The following is an 18,132-nucleotide window of genomic DNA, read 5'->3' as shown; positions in this document are numbered from 1 at the left end:
TGATACGGGAGTGACAGACCGGCATTATCGCTAGTTGAATAACAATATAATTGAAACATTATTTCAGGTTAAACTTCTCGGCACATATCCGGCGCATTGTGATACGCGTAGGTTGGTCATTGTGACGCGACAATTCGCGGCATTATTACATTTCATTCATACCAAACAATTCCTCTTTTGTCGTTCATTGTTGGACGCGTTACACACCCTTTTTTGTAATTTACATAACACATTTCGAATACTACACGTCCGTAACTGTGGTGGTGCACGAACTTGGCCGGCTGATAAACGGTCTGTATCTCACCTGTCGTAAAATGACACGGTTTCAAGACTGTTTAATTTCTACCTCTTCATTTTTATTCACTTCAAAGACATCCGAATTCCATTTTCTTTTCTTCTTTGTCTTACTTGGCTGCTTAATTCGCTAGTTTCCAGATCACGATATCGCAGTTTATACGGTGGGAACAATTCGAGAACAACGAATGATGGTAATGAAAAATATATTAACGCCGCAATATGCAGCGTTTCCTGAGTGAGATAAGATCGGTTATGAGTGCCGGAATGGTAGCATGAGTACAGGAAGTCAAAGCTATCACGAAGAAATGATTGCATGTGGTTTGGTCGTGTTTCTACACAGCGGTTTGCAGGTATCCTGATAGTTATCAATCGATTGTTCCGTCTCGCTTGTAAATTGTATTTTCGCTTTATCTCTTCTGCGGTTAATTTTATTTTCCGCAAACTGTGGCTACGTACACAAGCGGAATCGCGTCGTACCTACTGGTGCCGATGTTTGCGCGTCGCTATTGTATCAAAAATTGATCCCTCAATTTTATTTTATTTCATCTGCTATTTTTCAACGCGTTTTATTCCAATGGATTGTACTCTTCGGATCAGATTTTTATTTATAAACGATTCACTGGTTTCGAGACCTCCTGAATTCCCGAATTACTGAATATAATACAATATACAGTATTCCCATTCATTGATACATCAAAAAAAGAGAACAATGAAATAACCCGATTCTCTCAGCAGATATTTCATGCGGAGTAATCGAATCCTCGAACAACACTCCTCGGTAGAATCGCATTGTTTTACCCGTTCTCTTCGTTCTTTTATTCTTTTAAAACAAATTGTACAGAATCACCTATGCACCCATTTCAACAAATTTCACTTTGCAGAAAATTTGTTCCTTCACACGTGTCTGCTCGATCATTAGACTCGTTATCATTGCGACTCACTGTAACGACTATTCGTAGTAATAGGTGGGATTCTGCTGACGAAAGTCTACGACGGAAGTGTTTAAATCTGTACAAGCGGATGCGTAAACTCCTGCCGCACGAATTAACTGTTGCTGTTGCTGATAGCCAGTCCCACTCGGCGACAGTGTTGAATAGCTTGGCAGGGGAGGCTCTTGATATGTGTTAGTAGAATACTTTGGAAACTCGAAGGCTGGTGGCTGGTAGTATCTGCGAAAGAGAAAAGACGGAACCACTCCATCAATGTTACCAAACAATATTTAACAATCATTTTGAGAGAGCAATGCAGTTTCTGTACACTTTTTAAAAACGCTTATAAACAAACGAAAATTTTTCACATCCGAAACTCTGAGCTATTTCAAAGACAACTGGCTACACTTTTTTGCTACCTTCTTAGCTCAATCGGATCGACAAACGAGAAGTTTGGGTAGCTCGGCCTGGCGACGTTCTTGACAGACGTCTTCTGCTTTCGTCTGGGTCTGTACTTGTAGTTCGGATGATCTCTCATGTGCTGGATCCGCAGTCTTTTAGCCTCGTCAATGAAGGGTCTTTTATCCGCGTCGCTGAGGACCTTCCACTCCGCGCCAAGCCTCTTCGAAATCTCCGAATTGTGCATCTTTGGATGTTTTTCCGCAATTTTACGACGCTGGAGTCTTGACCATACCATGAAAGCGTTCATCGGTCTTTTCACGTGTTCTTTCGACTCTTCTGTTGTACAACTGCTGCTCACTTTGGCTTCCATTAAATTACTCCCCGATTGAAAACTCCTCCCCGCCGAATTGGGTTCCGTTGAAAACTGCATTTCCCTCAATTCTTACACCGATCACACATCACCTGCAGCTTTTGCAAACTCTGGATCACTGAGACTCCGCACTTTTGGCCATTTCGTGAATCGCGTCGGGTTTTGTACCGGAGCGATAGTTCAGTCGCGCCTCTCCGTTGACGCTGTACAGCCGACGAATCTCCGTGCACTAGAAAGAGAGTCGTGTCACAATTGCGTTATGTGACCCTTTCTGTTGTCAGATTCTCTTTGTGTTCTATTTTCCGGTAATTCGTTTCTAACAAATCCAAAGCGTTGTTATGTGCTGATTAGGTCATTTATCGACATGCACACCGACACATTCTGCACGTATTCCTTTATTGATCTGTAACACACCTTCCGACACTCCTTTTATGGTAATTCTTCATTATCGTGCGTACAATTTTCGGAGGACTTCTCAATTTATTGTCCTGCCCCCTTTTACACAACGCGACGTTAGACAATTTGAGCATCGCTAGGGTGCATGGTACCGATTGTCAGTCACAATTGAAAAGAAAATAGAAAATGAAAATTATCAAATAAACATTACGGACAAAGCAAGATAAAAACTTTTACGCCTAAAGACATTGTTATTATACTTATTGTCAAAGCAAATAAGATGAGAAATCGGCAGTTTAATGTGCAAACAGCATTGTGTCTCTGTGTATGTTTGTGAATTGAATATTTAACCGAGGAGGTGGAATAAATCAGATGTAATCTGTGTTTAATTGAAATTAAATCAAATCTGTTAAGCAGGGTGAGCTTGCTCACTCACTCCCTACCTCAATATAATCCCCTACCATTGCGTTTGACATCTCGTTCCGCAGTTACGCTCGTTCTGCAGCTTTGTGTATTGAGCGTGTTTCAGGCATAACGACGCTAAGAAAAACTATTTTCATTTAACAGTGTAAGGTAATATCAAAAGTCAATTCTGTTCCACTTAAGAAAAGTAAAAAGTCTAAACAATAACCGTACGGAAAATTAGATTTTTTTACCCCGACAGCATCATGTGCTACTGTCATTGCAGAATGTTTGCAATATTTCATGAAAGAATCGAGCACGAGCTTTTTATGATATCTTGAAGTTGGAGGCCCCTGAGTGGCTCTGCTTTATCTTGTTGTCACAGCTTCGTGCCTTATACCCTCAACAACGGAGTGCCCTATGTTATTCTTGCATTCGCGAATATCTATACGGATAATATTTTCAGCGTTACAGTAGGTACTGTGTATGTACCATCTAACCGGCATGCAACAAAATTCTCCGTGATTGCTTTTATATGTCGCGGAGAGCAAAGAAATTTGCATACAAGATTTGCATTTGAAATTGAAACAATTTTACATGCTAATGGAGACGTGAAGTTCAACTGTGAAAAAAAAAACGATCATTTCTTATAGCTGCACGCACTCTGTATTCTTATACATTTGGTTTGCAAAAATTTTGGACGTCAATTAATTAACCAGATGGAAAGAATTTCTTTCCATATATTTCCATACTATCGGTGATCATTATATTGAGATTAGCAGATTATTCAGGTATGAGATGTGAGTGCATTGAAAAAGAAATTAAAATAATAATTTCTGCGCTCATATTAGAGAAATCCGTATATACCGCTCGTGATTCGAAAAATATATATCATGGCAGCCCTTGAGGAACGGGGTTCAAGAATCTAATTACTAATTAGGTGCGAGTTATGTCGCAGTATGCCTATTACCAGCGAGGCCTGTAGCTAACAACTACTCATCATCAAACGTCGGTTTTAATATTTTACTCTCCTTTGATTTTTTAACACTTTGATATTCACGTGGAGCGACAGGAACGGGATCAACGATCAAGCGGTTGCATTTTTGCGATATTTGCGTATAATATTCAGGGTGAGACGAAGCAAATTAGCACTCATGCAGCACGTATGAATATTATCAAATTTGTCGCAGCATATCGTAGGAAGATGATGCAAAATTTTTTTCACTAAATCTTGAAAGGATCAGAGAACCATCTACATATTTATTTTGAAACTTTTTAGCGGCTGTAATCGATTTCACGACCGGTTTGCACCGAGAAAAAGACGCTGCTTCGTCTCACGGTCTACTCGAGCGTGTTGGAGATATAGGATAATTGGCACGATGAAGACTAATAATTTTTAATGCCCCCCCCCTCCGCTCTCTTGGTCTCTGCCCTAACCAGTGAAGTACAAGGTGACGCGACTCGTATAACTCGGCAGGTCTCGCCTTTGATTCGAATTACTCGTTTTCCACATCCTGAAACGCGCTCAAAGTGGAATAATAAGGTAATCCGTGGATAATTGCCATAAACACATAACAAGCCACGCCCGAGTTGGTAACGCGTTAACGGGGGTAAGCCTTCCGGCCCCTGCGCGCTTCTCTACACCCAAAGCGTAAAGCCACGCACACGAACATCCTGTAACACGGGGGTTCACCCCGTCCTCACCTTTCGCTCACCAGCCCCTCGTTAACTAATTCTCAATCTTTTAATCAGCGAAGGTTCTGCAAAATCATATACCAGTACATCCCTTTTTCTCTTAAAATAATTGGGAGGTGAATTTTTTTCCAATCTCATCGTTGAAAATATTTTATTTTCTATAAGTTTACGGTTAGCCTTTTTCACGGGAGAAAACGCGTATTGAGGGAAATATCAAATAATTTTATGACGGTAATCGGTAGATGTTCTTAATTCGGGGTAAATATCAGTAAATTGTATGATTTATACAGAAACTATTTCTTTTATTCAAATTGAACAAAAATTATACATCTAAAAAAAAAAAAATAGGTCCCAATTGATAAGAAACTTTGTCATTTGATAACTTCAGTCCTTTCGACTTTCTTCAGTGTTAACGTTAGACACATGATGTCAGTTATTTCTATTTCTTGAATTAGCACAAACAATGCACAAGACTGGCGGCCAGCGATGTTGCTTTACTGTGAATCGTGACTGTATATTCATAAAAATAATTATCGCCGACCCTCGTCTCGGTTCCGATTTTGAGATATGGTCCAGCCCTAGTCGACATCTTTGGCCATTCGCTGACAAAGTCCGCAGAAGGAGTTCTGCGATTTGAAGAAATATTCATTTGAATTCAATTGTATGTTTTTTCTCCTCTCTTTCACTTTTTCGAATATAAATCGGTGTGAAATTTTATTATACATAGTATATGTAGAGTCGAATATATTTGTTACCCGTTTATCGTAAAGCTGGTCCACAGCTGCACCATTCTCTTCGCAATCACTGTGTCGGCCTCTGTAAGGTTGTCTGGGAATGGGAACAGGTAGATGTAGTCGTCAGAGTGCGCGACGCCTCCGTCGAACGGATATTTTTTGACAGACTCGTAACCGAATCTCGTTTGACTACCGCGGTAATCGAAGCTGTACATGAACGTTGGTTGAAAACGAGAATTTTCATGCACCATACGGTACATTCCGGCTTTGAATATTAGCACACTGCCAATCTGGAGATAGAGTTCGTGGAGGAAAGAGAAAATATTATCCAATCTTGTTTGAAGTTGATTACCATTATCGGTCAGCAACCTTTCGTTTTTAAAATTCGAATTGAAACTGAACTTACATCAATGAGACCTGGTACCATTTTCAAAAAATCCCCCAGTTCGCTGCTAGAGAAGTATTTTTCGATCAGTATCTGTGAAAATACACCAGTTTCGTCTGGTACGCCTGACAATGAAATAAAAAAGTTTGAAAATTATTTTGGAAGGAAATTAAATGTTTCGTGCCGAATTAACGAGTTTATATTACCTACCAATATATTTTAAACTCAAGGGGATCAGTTTATCCTTGAGAAAGTTGGGATCATTTAATAATCCAATCGACGATAGTCCGTCGTACAGACCTGACAATGAAAAACAATAATCCTGGAGATGTTGGAGGCTAGTTTTTTCTAATAACGATAATCGTTTGTATAGTATAACTATTCGCGAACCTGACGCAAGGAGGCTACCATCTTGGCTAGTTGTACCGCCTATCATTGGTACTTTCAAGTATTTTCCCTGCTCAATTAAGAGGCTCGGTTCTTCTGTCAGAAATCTAACCGACCCAGTTCGTTGTATAACGGCACGATTTCCCCCCCAGCTGCCTCCTCCATTGACGGAATTTACGGTCTATAATTTTTATGCATGGACTGTAAAACTTCTTCTTAGAGTCTTAATTGGGAGTTGAATTCTTGCGTCATAAGATTTTAAAAATCGTTTGATTTATCGAAAAATACTTGTCTCATATACCGGATTACTTGAAACAGGCTGCGGTGTTATCTCAGTATGAAACTTTGCAGCAAATGTCACCGATCTGTTTTCAATTAATAGTCAGAGGATCAATTTACCACGTATTTGTCAAATCCTTCGAGAATGGATTTTGCAGAAAGAGTTTTCATACACTCGGTAATGCGCTCGACAGACTCCACGTTACACTTTAAAACTGCAGCAATTTCCTTGGCTGTTTTGACGGGATTTCTGTCAATCATTCCCGGTGTGTAAACGGAGTTACTTTGTATGATAGTCCGATGAAAAAGGCCTACGTAACATTTATTCGTGTTACTCGGTAATCCTGTTGTATGATTTCATGGCCCTCGGAAATCCATTCATTCCTTTTATAGGAACGTACCAACCTTGTGACAATGGACTCAAGAGATGTAAATTAACGCTGTAAGCCCCAGAGCTTTGCCCAGACAACGTGACTCTATTTCTGTCACCGCCAAACGACTCGATATTGTCTCGCACCCATTCCATAGCCATCACTTGATCTAGAAATTGAACGTTGCCTGGAATCTCTTCTGTCCCCAGACACAGCAGACCTGAAATTACGTTTTTTTTATTCGTTTGAACAATTGCTTCTCAACTTCGAAATTAACCAACGACCAATGCTCGTAATTATGGTAATCACAAAATTTCGTAGACACCTCGATCTCTCACCTAATGGTCCAAGTCGGAATTGTGGTACGACTAAAATAATGTCAGACTCCATTAGATAATGTGGTTTGAATCTCTGCGCATGTCCGCTCATGAAAGATCCACCATGAATCCAAATCATAACTGGCAAGAGCTCTTTCCCATTTGTCTATAAAAAATCACTGTAGATTTTGGCGTGCGAAATTGTACAACTCCGAATACTCTTGGTCTTTACTAGCTACGAGATCGTCTTGCGCACATGCATAACATATTTGTTACACCCACCGCAGGTACGTAGACGTTGAGATGAAGGCAATCTTCGTCGTAACCCTCAACGTCGTAACCGGGTTGCTTGGTTTGGGGACAAATGTTTCTGAAATTCTTTGCGTCGAGGTAGTAATCCTTCCAAGAAATCACCTTCACTGGGGGCTTAAATTTTCGACATTGGAAAGGTGACTTAACATGTTGGCAAACCTTTGACTAATCCATAGAATCATTGACTCATAATTTCACTATGCATTTACCGCGAAGCGGAGACTTCCAATCGGTGGTTCGGCGAAGGGGATTCCTTGAAAGGAGTGAAATTGTCTCTGGCTCCACTTCGATCTGTCCAATCTTCCTGTGGCTACTCCTAGCTGGCCAACTGTAACATTTACTTCGATAATCGCATCGGTAATATTGAAGAGTACCAGCAAAACTCCAAACCACGGACTCAGCATCGTGTGTAATTCCTGTTTACCTAAGAGTATATAATTGACCGAAAATTAAATTTTGCGTAATTGATGTAACTGCGGTATTATTGGCGAATATTGGTTATTAACTTACCGCATTGAGCAACCGAATTAGAAAGACGGTCTTTCATTGCATATAAATAGAGTTGGCTAACACTTGATCACCTCGCGTGATCCGTTTTTACTACTTTTTTATAACCTTATCTCACCTTCCTGTATTTACGAGCTACGAATTTAACCGATTTTACAATCTTTTAGGCTAACGCTTCGGTCGATTTGGAATTTCGCTACTTACGTCTAGATGAATTTAGCACACGTGTCCCTTCGAAATTATTGATATGTCATGGCTTTTGTTTTTAGATGTATTCATGTATTATTATTTTTTGTTTTCTTGGATAAAGCGAGAAAGGAGACGTTACAGCAGACCATAAGCTTTTCACGCGAAGAATTATATTATTCAGCCGCACATATTCTTAATAATTATCTCAATGAATGAATAGCTCAACGTTTGTGATATCACTGTAGAAAAACTCACCTCGATCGTGACCAGAACTGACAATATCCAGATTCGGTGCTTCCTTATATTTCGTTTCTTCGAGCAGTACTGAACATGGCGATCTTGTAGAACGTATTTTGCTACACACACACACTGCGAGGGACCTTTTGAAAATGACAGTATGTGGCAATAATGAAAAATTGAATGCAATATTATCATAGTTTACCGTTTGAGTCTCTCGCTCGACGTTCCAAGCAATCGTTGAGTGATCACGTGAAAATACTTAGGTGCCGTTAGCTTCAAATCTTCGAATTCTAACTGTAATTAATTTTTCAACGACGCGATCGGCCAACAAAATGAACCTTAGAATAACCTGGATGTTGTTACTTCATTCTAATATGACGTTCATGGTCGTGACTAATGTCGTGATGTTTGATCGTCCCAGAAACATAGATAACGAAGATCGCTATTCAAACTGTCAATACACACGTGAAAATGTTTGATTAGATAATAAAACGTAAGTGTATAATGAGATAAGATAAACAAACAAGTCTTGCGTCTGGATCACGACGTGTTTGCGCAAATAATTCTGCTACGTCACACGTCATGTTTAAAACTTTATTCGTTATGGTCGAGTTACTGTTCAACGTAAATACTATTAGCAATCAAAGTAAGTTAACATCAATAGGATGGTTGATTACCAGTTACTGATTATCACACTTATTACCAACTGCGAAACGGTTTCGCTGGTAACGAACTCGTCCGAAAAGTTATCCTTGACAGAAGCGCTGCTGTCGATTACACGGTACGGCCCAGGCGTTGACATTGCCGGCCATGAGACGTCATCCGATGTTGGTATTATCCTGCAATCGGTAGCATGAATACCTACGCTGCTCACAATCAGTGATGCAAGCTGCGCAAAACAACGCCTGTTCTTACCCATTAATCACGAAACTGGGTTAGATCTTAAGCACGAGCTAATTGTAAGCCATGTCGAGATCATTTTCGTTTTGATGATCTTCTCTGGGGAGAAGCAACGGAAGTCACTATGGATCTTGCCGCCGTCGAACGGGTAGATCGAATCGCTGGACTTTGAATGAGACACCTTTTGGTGAAACGTGTATAAGTAGGTATCCTCGAACAGTCTATTTGCTGAGAGTGTTTCGTAGCTGTACAATTTGTAGGAAATCAAACTGCAGATTTGAAATTCGGATCGCGTAGATGAAGACGATTATATCCGGTGGTCAATTTATGTTGTTCAGGTCTTTAGTTTTTATCACATCATTAAAGCGTTCACTCTACCGAGAGTAACGTCATATAAGCTACAATGACATACAAGCATCACTATTATGTTCAGTGGTTAATGTTATGACGTCGTTAACTTATCGTGTGACTGTTCAATTGCTTGAACACCGGATGAGTTCTGATGAGTTAAACTTTATACTTTGAAAGCTGACGTAGGTATACTTCAACTGAGAAGATGAAAATAAAGGGACTAACAACTGTTTTATAATCTAGGACATTTTTTCTTTCACCAGATAATTGACTTCTTTCTTTTTTTTTCGTTTGCTTATTTTTGATATTCGTGGTTTCAACAAGTCTCGGGAACAAAAACGTTCCAAGTCGAACAATTTCCGTTGTAGCTCATCGATGGTTGAGAACAAACCGGGCCGTATGACGTCGCGTTTAGTGTTCTATTCCACGAAGTGATCGGAACAGATGACTGAAATCACGGCGTAAAGATAAACAAAAAAAAAACAGTCCGTTCATTATTCAAACTCGATGTCTATGTCATGGATTAAAGTAACACTGTGGTTTAAAAAAAATAACATATAGATATTTTTCAACAACGGTAGTAATAATAAGTAAGTCAGTTCTGATCTCCTGATCTGTGCATTTAATTGTTGGCTTGCTAAATCTCGAGTCACTCAAATGATGTGTAATGTGCAAAACTAGTTCATAATTGTTGATACAACTTACTTTGATTGGTGGTTCTGCGTATGGAATTCCCAGACATGTGACTACTCATTTGTTGTTTCATTTTGTCTGCCTTATACGTCACTATTGTGCCGATAATTATACCGGAACGGTTCGACAGAAAAAAAAAGAAAAAAATTAGTTAATCGCCGTCGTCATTTTTACCAGGAACATTATCATTATTACTCTTCCAGGGTATTTTCACTCGAAGACAAAAATTTTCTGAACTTGGTGGGTGTAAGAATATTTTGGGGCGTTGGCGACATGCGTATCCATGGTGACTGTGATAAACTGTAGGATAGTCCATCATTACAATGTATTTTCACTTTATCAATGCCACATCTGACCTGAAGAAAGTTCGTATGAACATGCGGTATGCAGTAGGAGACTCGAAGCACCGTGTTCAATAATTGTTAACCGACCGAAATTGCCTTGTACAACTTTTTTAATTACGCAGATATCGTGGATTGTTCAAATTCAATCGAAATAACGCTCTTGTGACCGATGACGTTAAGCGTTTTATTACATGTACTCATTTCAGTTACCATTTTTCATGTAAAAAGTTGGCAATGACTCCGATATTAGATAAACATTTGATCGATAGATTTACCATGATTACGTTTCGGACGGACTGACAATAGACTTTGTAGTTGAAAAGTATTTTATTTTTTATTCATTGATACATTTGATACTCCAAGAACTATATACACCTGTGTAAAAATGGACTTTCATGATTCTATGCCGTGGTGATCGAGGTCTCGCTCAAACATTTTTGTTATCTTCGGTACGTATAAATCTCATTCAATGAGAAATCAGATTTCTGTTGTATCGGATGGTAATAACGTCATTGCTACGTCAGTTTTCTTTTCGCGAAAACCTTGCTAACAATCATCTCTGATGTCGATGAAGTAGCCAAAATACTATGCACCCGAATCAAGCCAATCGAGCTAATTCGACATATTATCGTCTTATAAAAATTGACCACAGCGTTGTGGCCAAGATTATTATCGAAGGAGGCGCGATGCCAGATGCTGCAGATCTGTCAACGGCTGTCATACCCTCATCCCGAGCGATCGTGTACTCTGACAAATAATTGGTACCGTCGTAGAACTCTTCGTCGATAATTAGATACGGGCCAAAGGGGGTGCTCATTGATTCCCAAGTCTTGTCATCAGCTATCGGTACGCTGTGAATGAAATGGGAATTAGAACATAAATTAGGAATGAAGTTAGTAAATGGAACTCACCCGCTGGTAGCAAAGGTCGTCCACAACGATACCATTCGTTTAGCCACCGTCACGTCTGTGTCGGATAAATTGCTAGACAACGGGAACAGGTAAAACAGTTCGTCAGAGTGTCCGACACCAGTTTCGAATGGCAAGTCCTCAGCGGAAACCAGTACATTGTTGGTACCAAAATATCCGAATCTGTAGAGGTATGATGAGTTGTAGAGACTGTTGGTCTGGAGCATTTGGAAAATCGGCGCCTTAAACGCGAAGACACTGCATATCTGGGTGAATTCATGAAAGTGAAAAGAATTTAGTTCTCCATAGAATACAGGTGAAAATGTAATCGCAATTATCGCTTATTCATGTATTTACATCTATGATTCCTGGAACCATTGCTAGAAAATCTCCAATATCATCTTCATTGAAGTGGGCGTATGTCAGGGTTTGTCCGACACCGCCCGTTAGGTCTTCGACTCCTGTGAAATACGACAGGTAGATATGAGTGACATTTGGGCGGAGAACATCTTACAAGATCGAATCGATTGGTTCAAGTAATTATGAATAGTGTTATGAAATGTTACAAAGGCCGATATCGGTTACATGTCGTACCAGCGAGATGCTCTAATTGCACGGGCCGACGACGAGGACCTTAAATATTGATTTCCTTGCGTTAAGAAGCACATGTTATAAAGTTCACTTCTAAAATTATATCAGCCTGAAAATGATTTCGTACTTACCAAATGCTGAGAGGATGAAAGATGTCAGATTGTACTTTAGGAACTGCGTGTTCTCGGCGAATCCATATGGAACAAAGTAGCTGGTGTAATATTCTATTGGAAGACAGGAAACAATACATTCAATCGATAAAAATTCTCTCAAATTATTTCTGCAGGCATATTTACGAATGAAATGTGACAAATATGGATAGGATTTTCGACGTCTCGTCGAATCTTATCGATCTCTGGTTTTTCACCTACCTGCAAGTGCGAAACTACCGTCGTGTTTATTCGCCCCTGCGATCATAGGTATTTGGCTGAATTGTCCTTTGGAAATCAATGTCAGAGGATCTTCTTCAAGAAATTTTTGAGTCCCGGCGGTTTGAATAACAGCTCGATGACCCCCAATCTCGGTGAGGCCACCAGCACTGTATGTTGCCTTGAATGGCAATACAATAAATCATTTGATCGCAATTGACAGCAATACTTCTGGAATTCGTATAACTTATTCTAAGGATCGAAATTGCTTTATCCAACTCACCAAATACGTAGCGAAACCGTCAAGGATAGTTTGAACGGTTAACTCCTTGAAACAAGCCGCCAGCTCAGTTGTATTTGTCTGATTGCAACCCATAACAGCTCCGAGTCTCGTGGCAGTTTGAACAGGATTGTAATCCATGACCCATGGTGCGTAGGCAGAACCACTCTGAAGAATTACTTTGTGAAAAAGTCCTGAAAATAAAGAGGAACAAGGGAAAGGGAAGAGAAGGTGAAATTTAATATTTCAACTGCGTGAACCCGACCGCCAGTGGTTGTAACTTGTAATCTCACCTGTCGAGAGCGGACTGATTTGATGAAGGTTCACCGAGGCCGCTCCTGAACTCTGGCCAAAGAGTGTTACTGAGTCTGGGTCACCACCAAAGTATCCTATGTTGTCCTGAACCCATTGCATAGCCATTATTTGATCCAGAAACTGCACGTTTCCGGGTACCTCATCAGTTTGCAAGCATAGAAGACCTAAAGTACAAATTTCAATCTTAGCATTCTTATACATATACGTATTCTTGATTTGAAAAACCCTTAGCAACAATTATAATATTATGAGCACCTTCTGTTTGATTTCTCATTATTGCTAACTCGATTGTTTCTATTTCCTTCGTATTTGTAGCATTGATCAACTGGTGATACGGTGATAACGTCAATCGCCGGTTAATATAACAATTCTGGCAAGGATAGAGATTGGATAAGCAAAATAAAAATAGCTGATATTCACCGGCATTCAAATACGGAGTGCGTGGTATATTAAGAAAATATGTGGTTCTGTGACGGCATGGTCATACACTCATACAAAAAGCATACGTTTGAAGAGACTGTTACTAAAAAACGAACCGTCTGCATTTAAAACAATTTCTACGTAGCATATTTATTTCATATGGTATTGTCACGTCAAATATCCAGTTTGGACAAGTTTGCAAGGTTAGTTTTGTTAAGTTAGATTAAGCGTATCGGATGTCCTGTGACGTTCAATTTTTAGTGACAATTACTCAACAACGAGGTGTTTTAGAATGACCGGAAATGAGCGTTCTCTCGGTGTCTAATAACTTGGATGATTAAATAACGCCAAAGTAGAAATGGGGGCCGAATGCCGCAATTATTCTTCTAATTTCGGCGATGTTTTCAAAGTGAAATTAATAAAGTTACCGTTATTGGTACAATAATTTGAGAACAAATTAAGCAGCCTTATTTCAAAGTGAACTCATAAAGCGGTGTCTACGACGATTTAAATTGTAATCGACCATTGGTATTTCATATGAATTTTTCGTGGTTGAACATTTTTTGTAACACGTGCTACAAACAGCTGCTATAACTAAGTTTTTAAGTGGTTCGTTATCGCGATTCAGCATACGTACATGCAGCTAAACATGAGAAACGTTGTACGAAACAAATCTGGCAGTAAAGATCGATCGATAGCATTGAAGTATCCTCGAACAAAAGTGATTGCTTATCTAAAATCATTTCGAACATGACTTGCGAAGAGCAATACTTGTTGGACTTTTATCAGGGACACGTCCTCGGCAAAGGGTTCAAGTCCACTCACCCAATGGTCCCAAACGAAATTGAGGCACGACAAGAATCACGTCTTCCTCTAGCAGCTGATGGGGTTCGTACAGCTGGGCATACCCGCTCATGAAAGTTCCTCCGTGGAGGTAGATCATGACTGGTAATGCAGTGTCTTCACTGTTGACCTGTCGCGTGTGAAAATTACTCAACTAAATATTTCGGTGAGATTGATTATCTCTCGATTACATAAGTACCCTTCAGTCTTTAGAATCTTACAAAACGCCGCAGAGTACTTGATTCGATCGTTTCTATTCCTTCGAACTCACCTCGGGTACGTAAACGTTCAACGTCAAGCAGTCTTCATCTACACCAGACAATGGAGTTCCAATTCCACTATTTTGCGGGCAAACCACTCCGAATTCGGTACCGTTCCAGGTACCATTCCAACTGCTGACGCTTACCGGTGGCTGAAAAAGTACTAGAATTTATAATTGCTCGAGTTGTCTGGTCGTTTGTTAGACCAAGGCGTGTCGTCTCACTCACTCTGAATCTCAAGTCGCCAACTGGTGCTTCAGCGTAAGGAATTCCCCTGAAAGCGTATATCGTCCTGCCAGTCCATGTGCTTGTTTCTTCCAGACCAATCACTGTGCCCAAATCACCGACAGTCACGGTTGCATTTAACCCGGAAACCCGACCGGTCAGACAAATTAGTAGCAAAATAATGGCAAACATTTTTGTGAGGATCATCTCGAGTTTTTTGATTTCGTGTGTCCAGTATCGTTATAACTGATCCCCACCAAAGCCTTGTACCGTAAATTACTAATATTCTCACTAATTACGATTCACGAGTTTTCGCACTCTTTGCACAACGTAGAAATTGATGCGCGAAAAAACCCCGATCAAATAATTCGAGTTTCTCCAACAGCAGTTTGTCGGTTACTGAAGGATACTCAGCGGCTTCAATTGGCGGCACTGCAAATTCCCGATAGCAACAAATTTTTTCATTTTGTCCGCCTGAGTCTGTTTACCTATGAAGTTGAATCTAATAATGCCGACGAACATCTGATAAGCTTCGTAATTGGGTGTGGATAGCAATGTTTTACGATAATAACGAATCCGTTATCATAATGGCTCAGCAAGCCTCAGGATATATTTTGGTGACAAAAAAAAAGAGAGGGAACGTATTCCTTCTTTACGATATCTCCGGCAGCGATTCATTCGAATTAGTGATCACTTGCTGCAACGTTGAAAAACCCAGGCGATCAATACCCAGCTGTTAAATTCAGAATGGATAGATTTAGTTTACACTATTTCGTATAAGACCGTGTGGCCTAATGGATAAGGCGTCGGACTTCGGATCCGAAGATTGCAGGTTCGAGTCCTGTCACGGTCGTCGCGCAGTTTTTTTACTTCCAATTTTTCTCGCCACCTTGCACAAAACGTACTATCGACTCGGAGTAATTGGGACAAGGTGAGCACCGCTTCCATTATTATTTTACTCATGTCAGTTGTATGATTTATAGCTCGTACGAATTATCAGTATTCCGCTAAATTCTCAAACGTGGCATTAGCTACTTATCGATCGCAATTTCTCACTTGTTATATCAATGACTGATTCTACATCAGTCAACGATAACCGTATCCGCTATCTGCATTAGGATCAGACTTCTTATCTCCCAACCAATTTTTTACATTGGTAGTAAGCTTATAATTGTAACTCTTTTTTTTCCATAAGAACAAGATAACAGTAGAGTAATGGAGTCTAAGCAATAAGCAACTATTCTTCGGCCCATATTTGCTAACTTAGCTTCCTTTTTTACCTATCTATTGTATCATTGGTGCTAGGGTAACTTTTTTTAAAATAATTTTTATAATCGGACGCCATAAATGTGGTCCGTCTTCAGTAGAAATCAATATAGATTTCTTCAAAAATGGGTTTGGAAAAAAATTGGGAGTTGTGTCTGGAGCACAAGTACACCCTGTCGTTAATACATCTAAATCCAATATGAGGTGTTTAGCGATGAGGAAACCACAGTAGACGTGCGTACCAGCGGGCGCGGTCATAACGGCCGGTAAAGCAGAGTGCATATTGACTGTCAGTCGGTACTTCCAAATTCCTTGGGTTGGCCAGTAGTAAATTAAATACTCGCTCGGTATAGTAGACTCTTGTCATCTAAAGGCAAGCTGTTGAAATGATAAGAGATATGTACCTATCTTCGAAAGGTACGTGAGCTACGAAGGTTAACATCTAACCAGCGAAGAAAACTTACCCGTACATAGATAAAAAAACGTTTGATTGATGCGCTTGATGAATATACGGATTTCTATATGCTCCGTAAAGATGAGGAGGACATCGTCACTCCCAGCTTCCACGGCAAACAAAAGGTCGCGCCTCGTCAGGCCTTTATTGAATGACACCGGTGACCGGGTTCCACTAGACTCTGATTGACCTCTAGTGAATTATTGTCACCCTGATATGCATAGATATAACGGGGGTGAGTGTTGCGTACTAATCTGTCTGCGCCGCGCCGTAGCGAAAATGACTGGGTGGTATTGCAGTGCGGCTAAACCGCGCAGAGACGGGAGAATATGCTGTGGTAAACTGTGGCTGGCACAGAGACAAACACCCTGCCTGGAAGGCAACTCTAGATTAATTATAATAAACGGGTGACCAGATAGCGCGGGGAACTGGACAGTGACATATTGCTCCATCACGTTCTGTTGATTTACTCATCTTCCTAACCACCCCTTCGTACATGCGTTCATACAGGCACTGTACATGACGTACACCCTCAGGTAGAATCCAGCAGCGTTCGCTTGACGTTGGAAACTTTATACTTAATTCTGAAAACGTTCTTTTTCCCCCTAGAGTCGCGCTTTTTTGTTCTCTTTTTCTGGTTTGTTTGTAACGTACCTACTGTAGACTCTCCGCAATGATATATACGACGTTGTAACTCTCTTTCTCATGCTCTGTGTTTTATGACGCTATTTTAGAGCTATACAAGGTATTCCTTCGAAAAGAATTCTTCTTGATTAATACAGTTCGCGTTTTTTGTTTCGCTTTCAACAACGCTGGATTCCACGTAGCTGGTCGCTTCAAGCTAGCCGAATATTATTCGTTCACTAATCGAATTTAGGAAATGAACCTGACACGTTCGAAATCATTACTTCCGGATAATCATGAGAATTTGATCAACCTAACAAAAATTGATATTGAGAAGTGCGCCGTCCACGGCTTGGCGACGGTTAATGAACAATGAATATTCGCAACCTGGGAAATCACAGAACACAGGACACGGCCCTCGGAGATTGACTCTCCCATTCTATGTAGCCCCGAGAATTCTCCAGGCAATTTACATGATTGGCCCTTGACGGGCCCTCATTAGGGGGCCCTTAATATTAACCCAGATCCCAACCTGTGGCCGTCATACGCGGCTCAATATGGTGGGGATGCTTCAGAATTGGCAAGCCATCGTCGCTCATCTGTATTGAATAATGTCACATTACATTTCCACAATTTGCCGGGAATCGAATGTGATTCGGAATCCGATGTTCACTAATGCAAGTATATTTTTACTATCAGGATTCAATTACGCATCGGTGATCATTACTTGATGCGTAAACTGATGATTCGGTGGAATTTATGCTTGCTATTTCCACTATATTTGAAATGCGTTTTTTAATTGAAAAATTTCGTAAAATCGACAGGGCAAAGAGAAAAAAACAGTTATGGTACGAGAACTCTGGAGGTTTTGTTCGGTAAGAGGGAAGATTGTTTGCGTGTATTACCGAAGGTTGAGATAATTGGTCTCAGCTAATTTATGCCGCTCATTATCAATGGTAATAAATATTTGAACGTATTTGAAAAGGCTCCGGGCAATCCACAGTTATTATACCAATGTTGGCAGATATTAATTGAATCTCTGATGCGTTGTCTACCCGTCCAGGGAAATACAACCCCT

At 40.2% G+C, this 18,132-nt stretch overlaps 3 protein-coding genes and 1 non-coding gene across 6 annotated transcripts; 1 reads left to right on the top strand and 3 right to left on the bottom strand.

Annotated features, from left to right (window-relative positions):
• Window positions 1-978: 978 nt before the first annotated feature.
• Window positions 979-2,242, bottom strand: LOC124213142 (transcription factor sox-3-like). Its single transcript, XM_046614087.2, has 2 exons — window positions 1,646-2,242; window positions 979-1,466 (listed from the first exon to the last, which is right to left on the bottom strand). Exons 1-2 carry the CDS (start codon window positions 2,056-2,058, stop codon window positions 1,247-1,249), a joined length of 633 nt encoding a protein of 210 aa, XP_046470043.1. The 5' UTR covers window positions 2,059-2,242; the 3' UTR covers window positions 979-1,246.
• Window positions 2,243-4,772: 2,530 nt separating this feature from the next.
• Window positions 4,773-8,664, bottom strand: LOC124213137 (juvenile hormone esterase-like). Of its 3 annotated transcripts, XM_046614077.2 has the most exons (12): window positions 8,415-8,663; window positions 8,228-8,352; window positions 7,486-7,700; window positions 7,247-7,390; window positions 6,986-7,130; window positions 6,682-6,867; window positions 6,397-6,587; window positions 6,001-6,178; window positions 5,821-5,910; window positions 5,632-5,735; window positions 5,247-5,515; window positions 4,773-5,117 (listed from the first exon to the last, which is right to left on the bottom strand). In XM_046614077.2, exons 3-12 carry the CDS (start codon window positions 7,678-7,680, stop codon window positions 4,943-4,945), a joined length of 1,677 nt encoding a protein of 558 aa, XP_046470033.1. In that variant the 5' UTR covers window positions 7,681-7,700; window positions 8,228-8,352; window positions 8,415-8,663; the 3' UTR covers window positions 4,773-4,942. The 3 variants fall into 3 exon arrangements, with proteins under 3 accessions (XP_046470033.1, XP_046470034.1, XP_046470036.1); XM_046614078.2 differs by having other exon boundaries at window positions 8,228-8,663; XM_046614080.2 differs by lacking the exons at window positions 6,001-6,178; window positions 6,397-6,587 and having other exon boundaries at window positions 8,415-8,664.
• A 2,144-nt stretch (window positions 8,665-10,808) lies between these two features.
• LOC124213136 (juvenile hormone esterase-like) lies at window positions 10,809-15,244 on the bottom strand. The gene is made up of 10 exons (XM_046614076.2): window positions 14,714-15,244; window positions 14,497-14,637; window positions 14,208-14,355; window positions 12,941-13,126; window positions 12,651-12,841; window positions 12,371-12,548; window positions 12,131-12,223; window positions 11,766-11,869; window positions 11,412-11,674; window positions 10,809-11,351 (listed from the first exon to the last, which is right to left on the bottom strand). Exons 1-10 carry the CDS (start codon window positions 14,915-14,917, stop codon window positions 11,126-11,128), a joined length of 1,734 nt encoding a protein of 577 aa, XP_046470032.1. The 5' UTR covers window positions 14,918-15,244; the 3' UTR covers window positions 10,809-11,125.
• Window positions 15,245-15,490: 246 nt separating this feature from the next.
• On the top strand, window positions 15,491-15,563 carry TRNAR-UCG (transfer RNA arginine (anticodon UCG)). The gene has a single exon. It is a non-coding gene; the product is annotated as a tRNA-Arg (tRNA).
• The last annotated feature ends 2,569 nt before the right edge of the window (window positions 15,564-18,132 follow it).

The sequence above is a fragment of the Neodiprion pinetum genome, chromosome 2 (assembly GCF_021155775.2).
Source record: "Neodiprion pinetum isolate iyNeoPine1 chromosome 2, iyNeoPine1.2, whole genome shotgun sequence".
Classification (NCBI taxonomy): Eukaryota; Metazoa; Arthropoda; class Insecta; order Hymenoptera; family Diprionidae; genus Neodiprion; species Neodiprion pinetum.
Note: the sequence above shows the minus strand (reverse complement) of the source record. Positions and strands in the feature narration are given on the sequence as shown.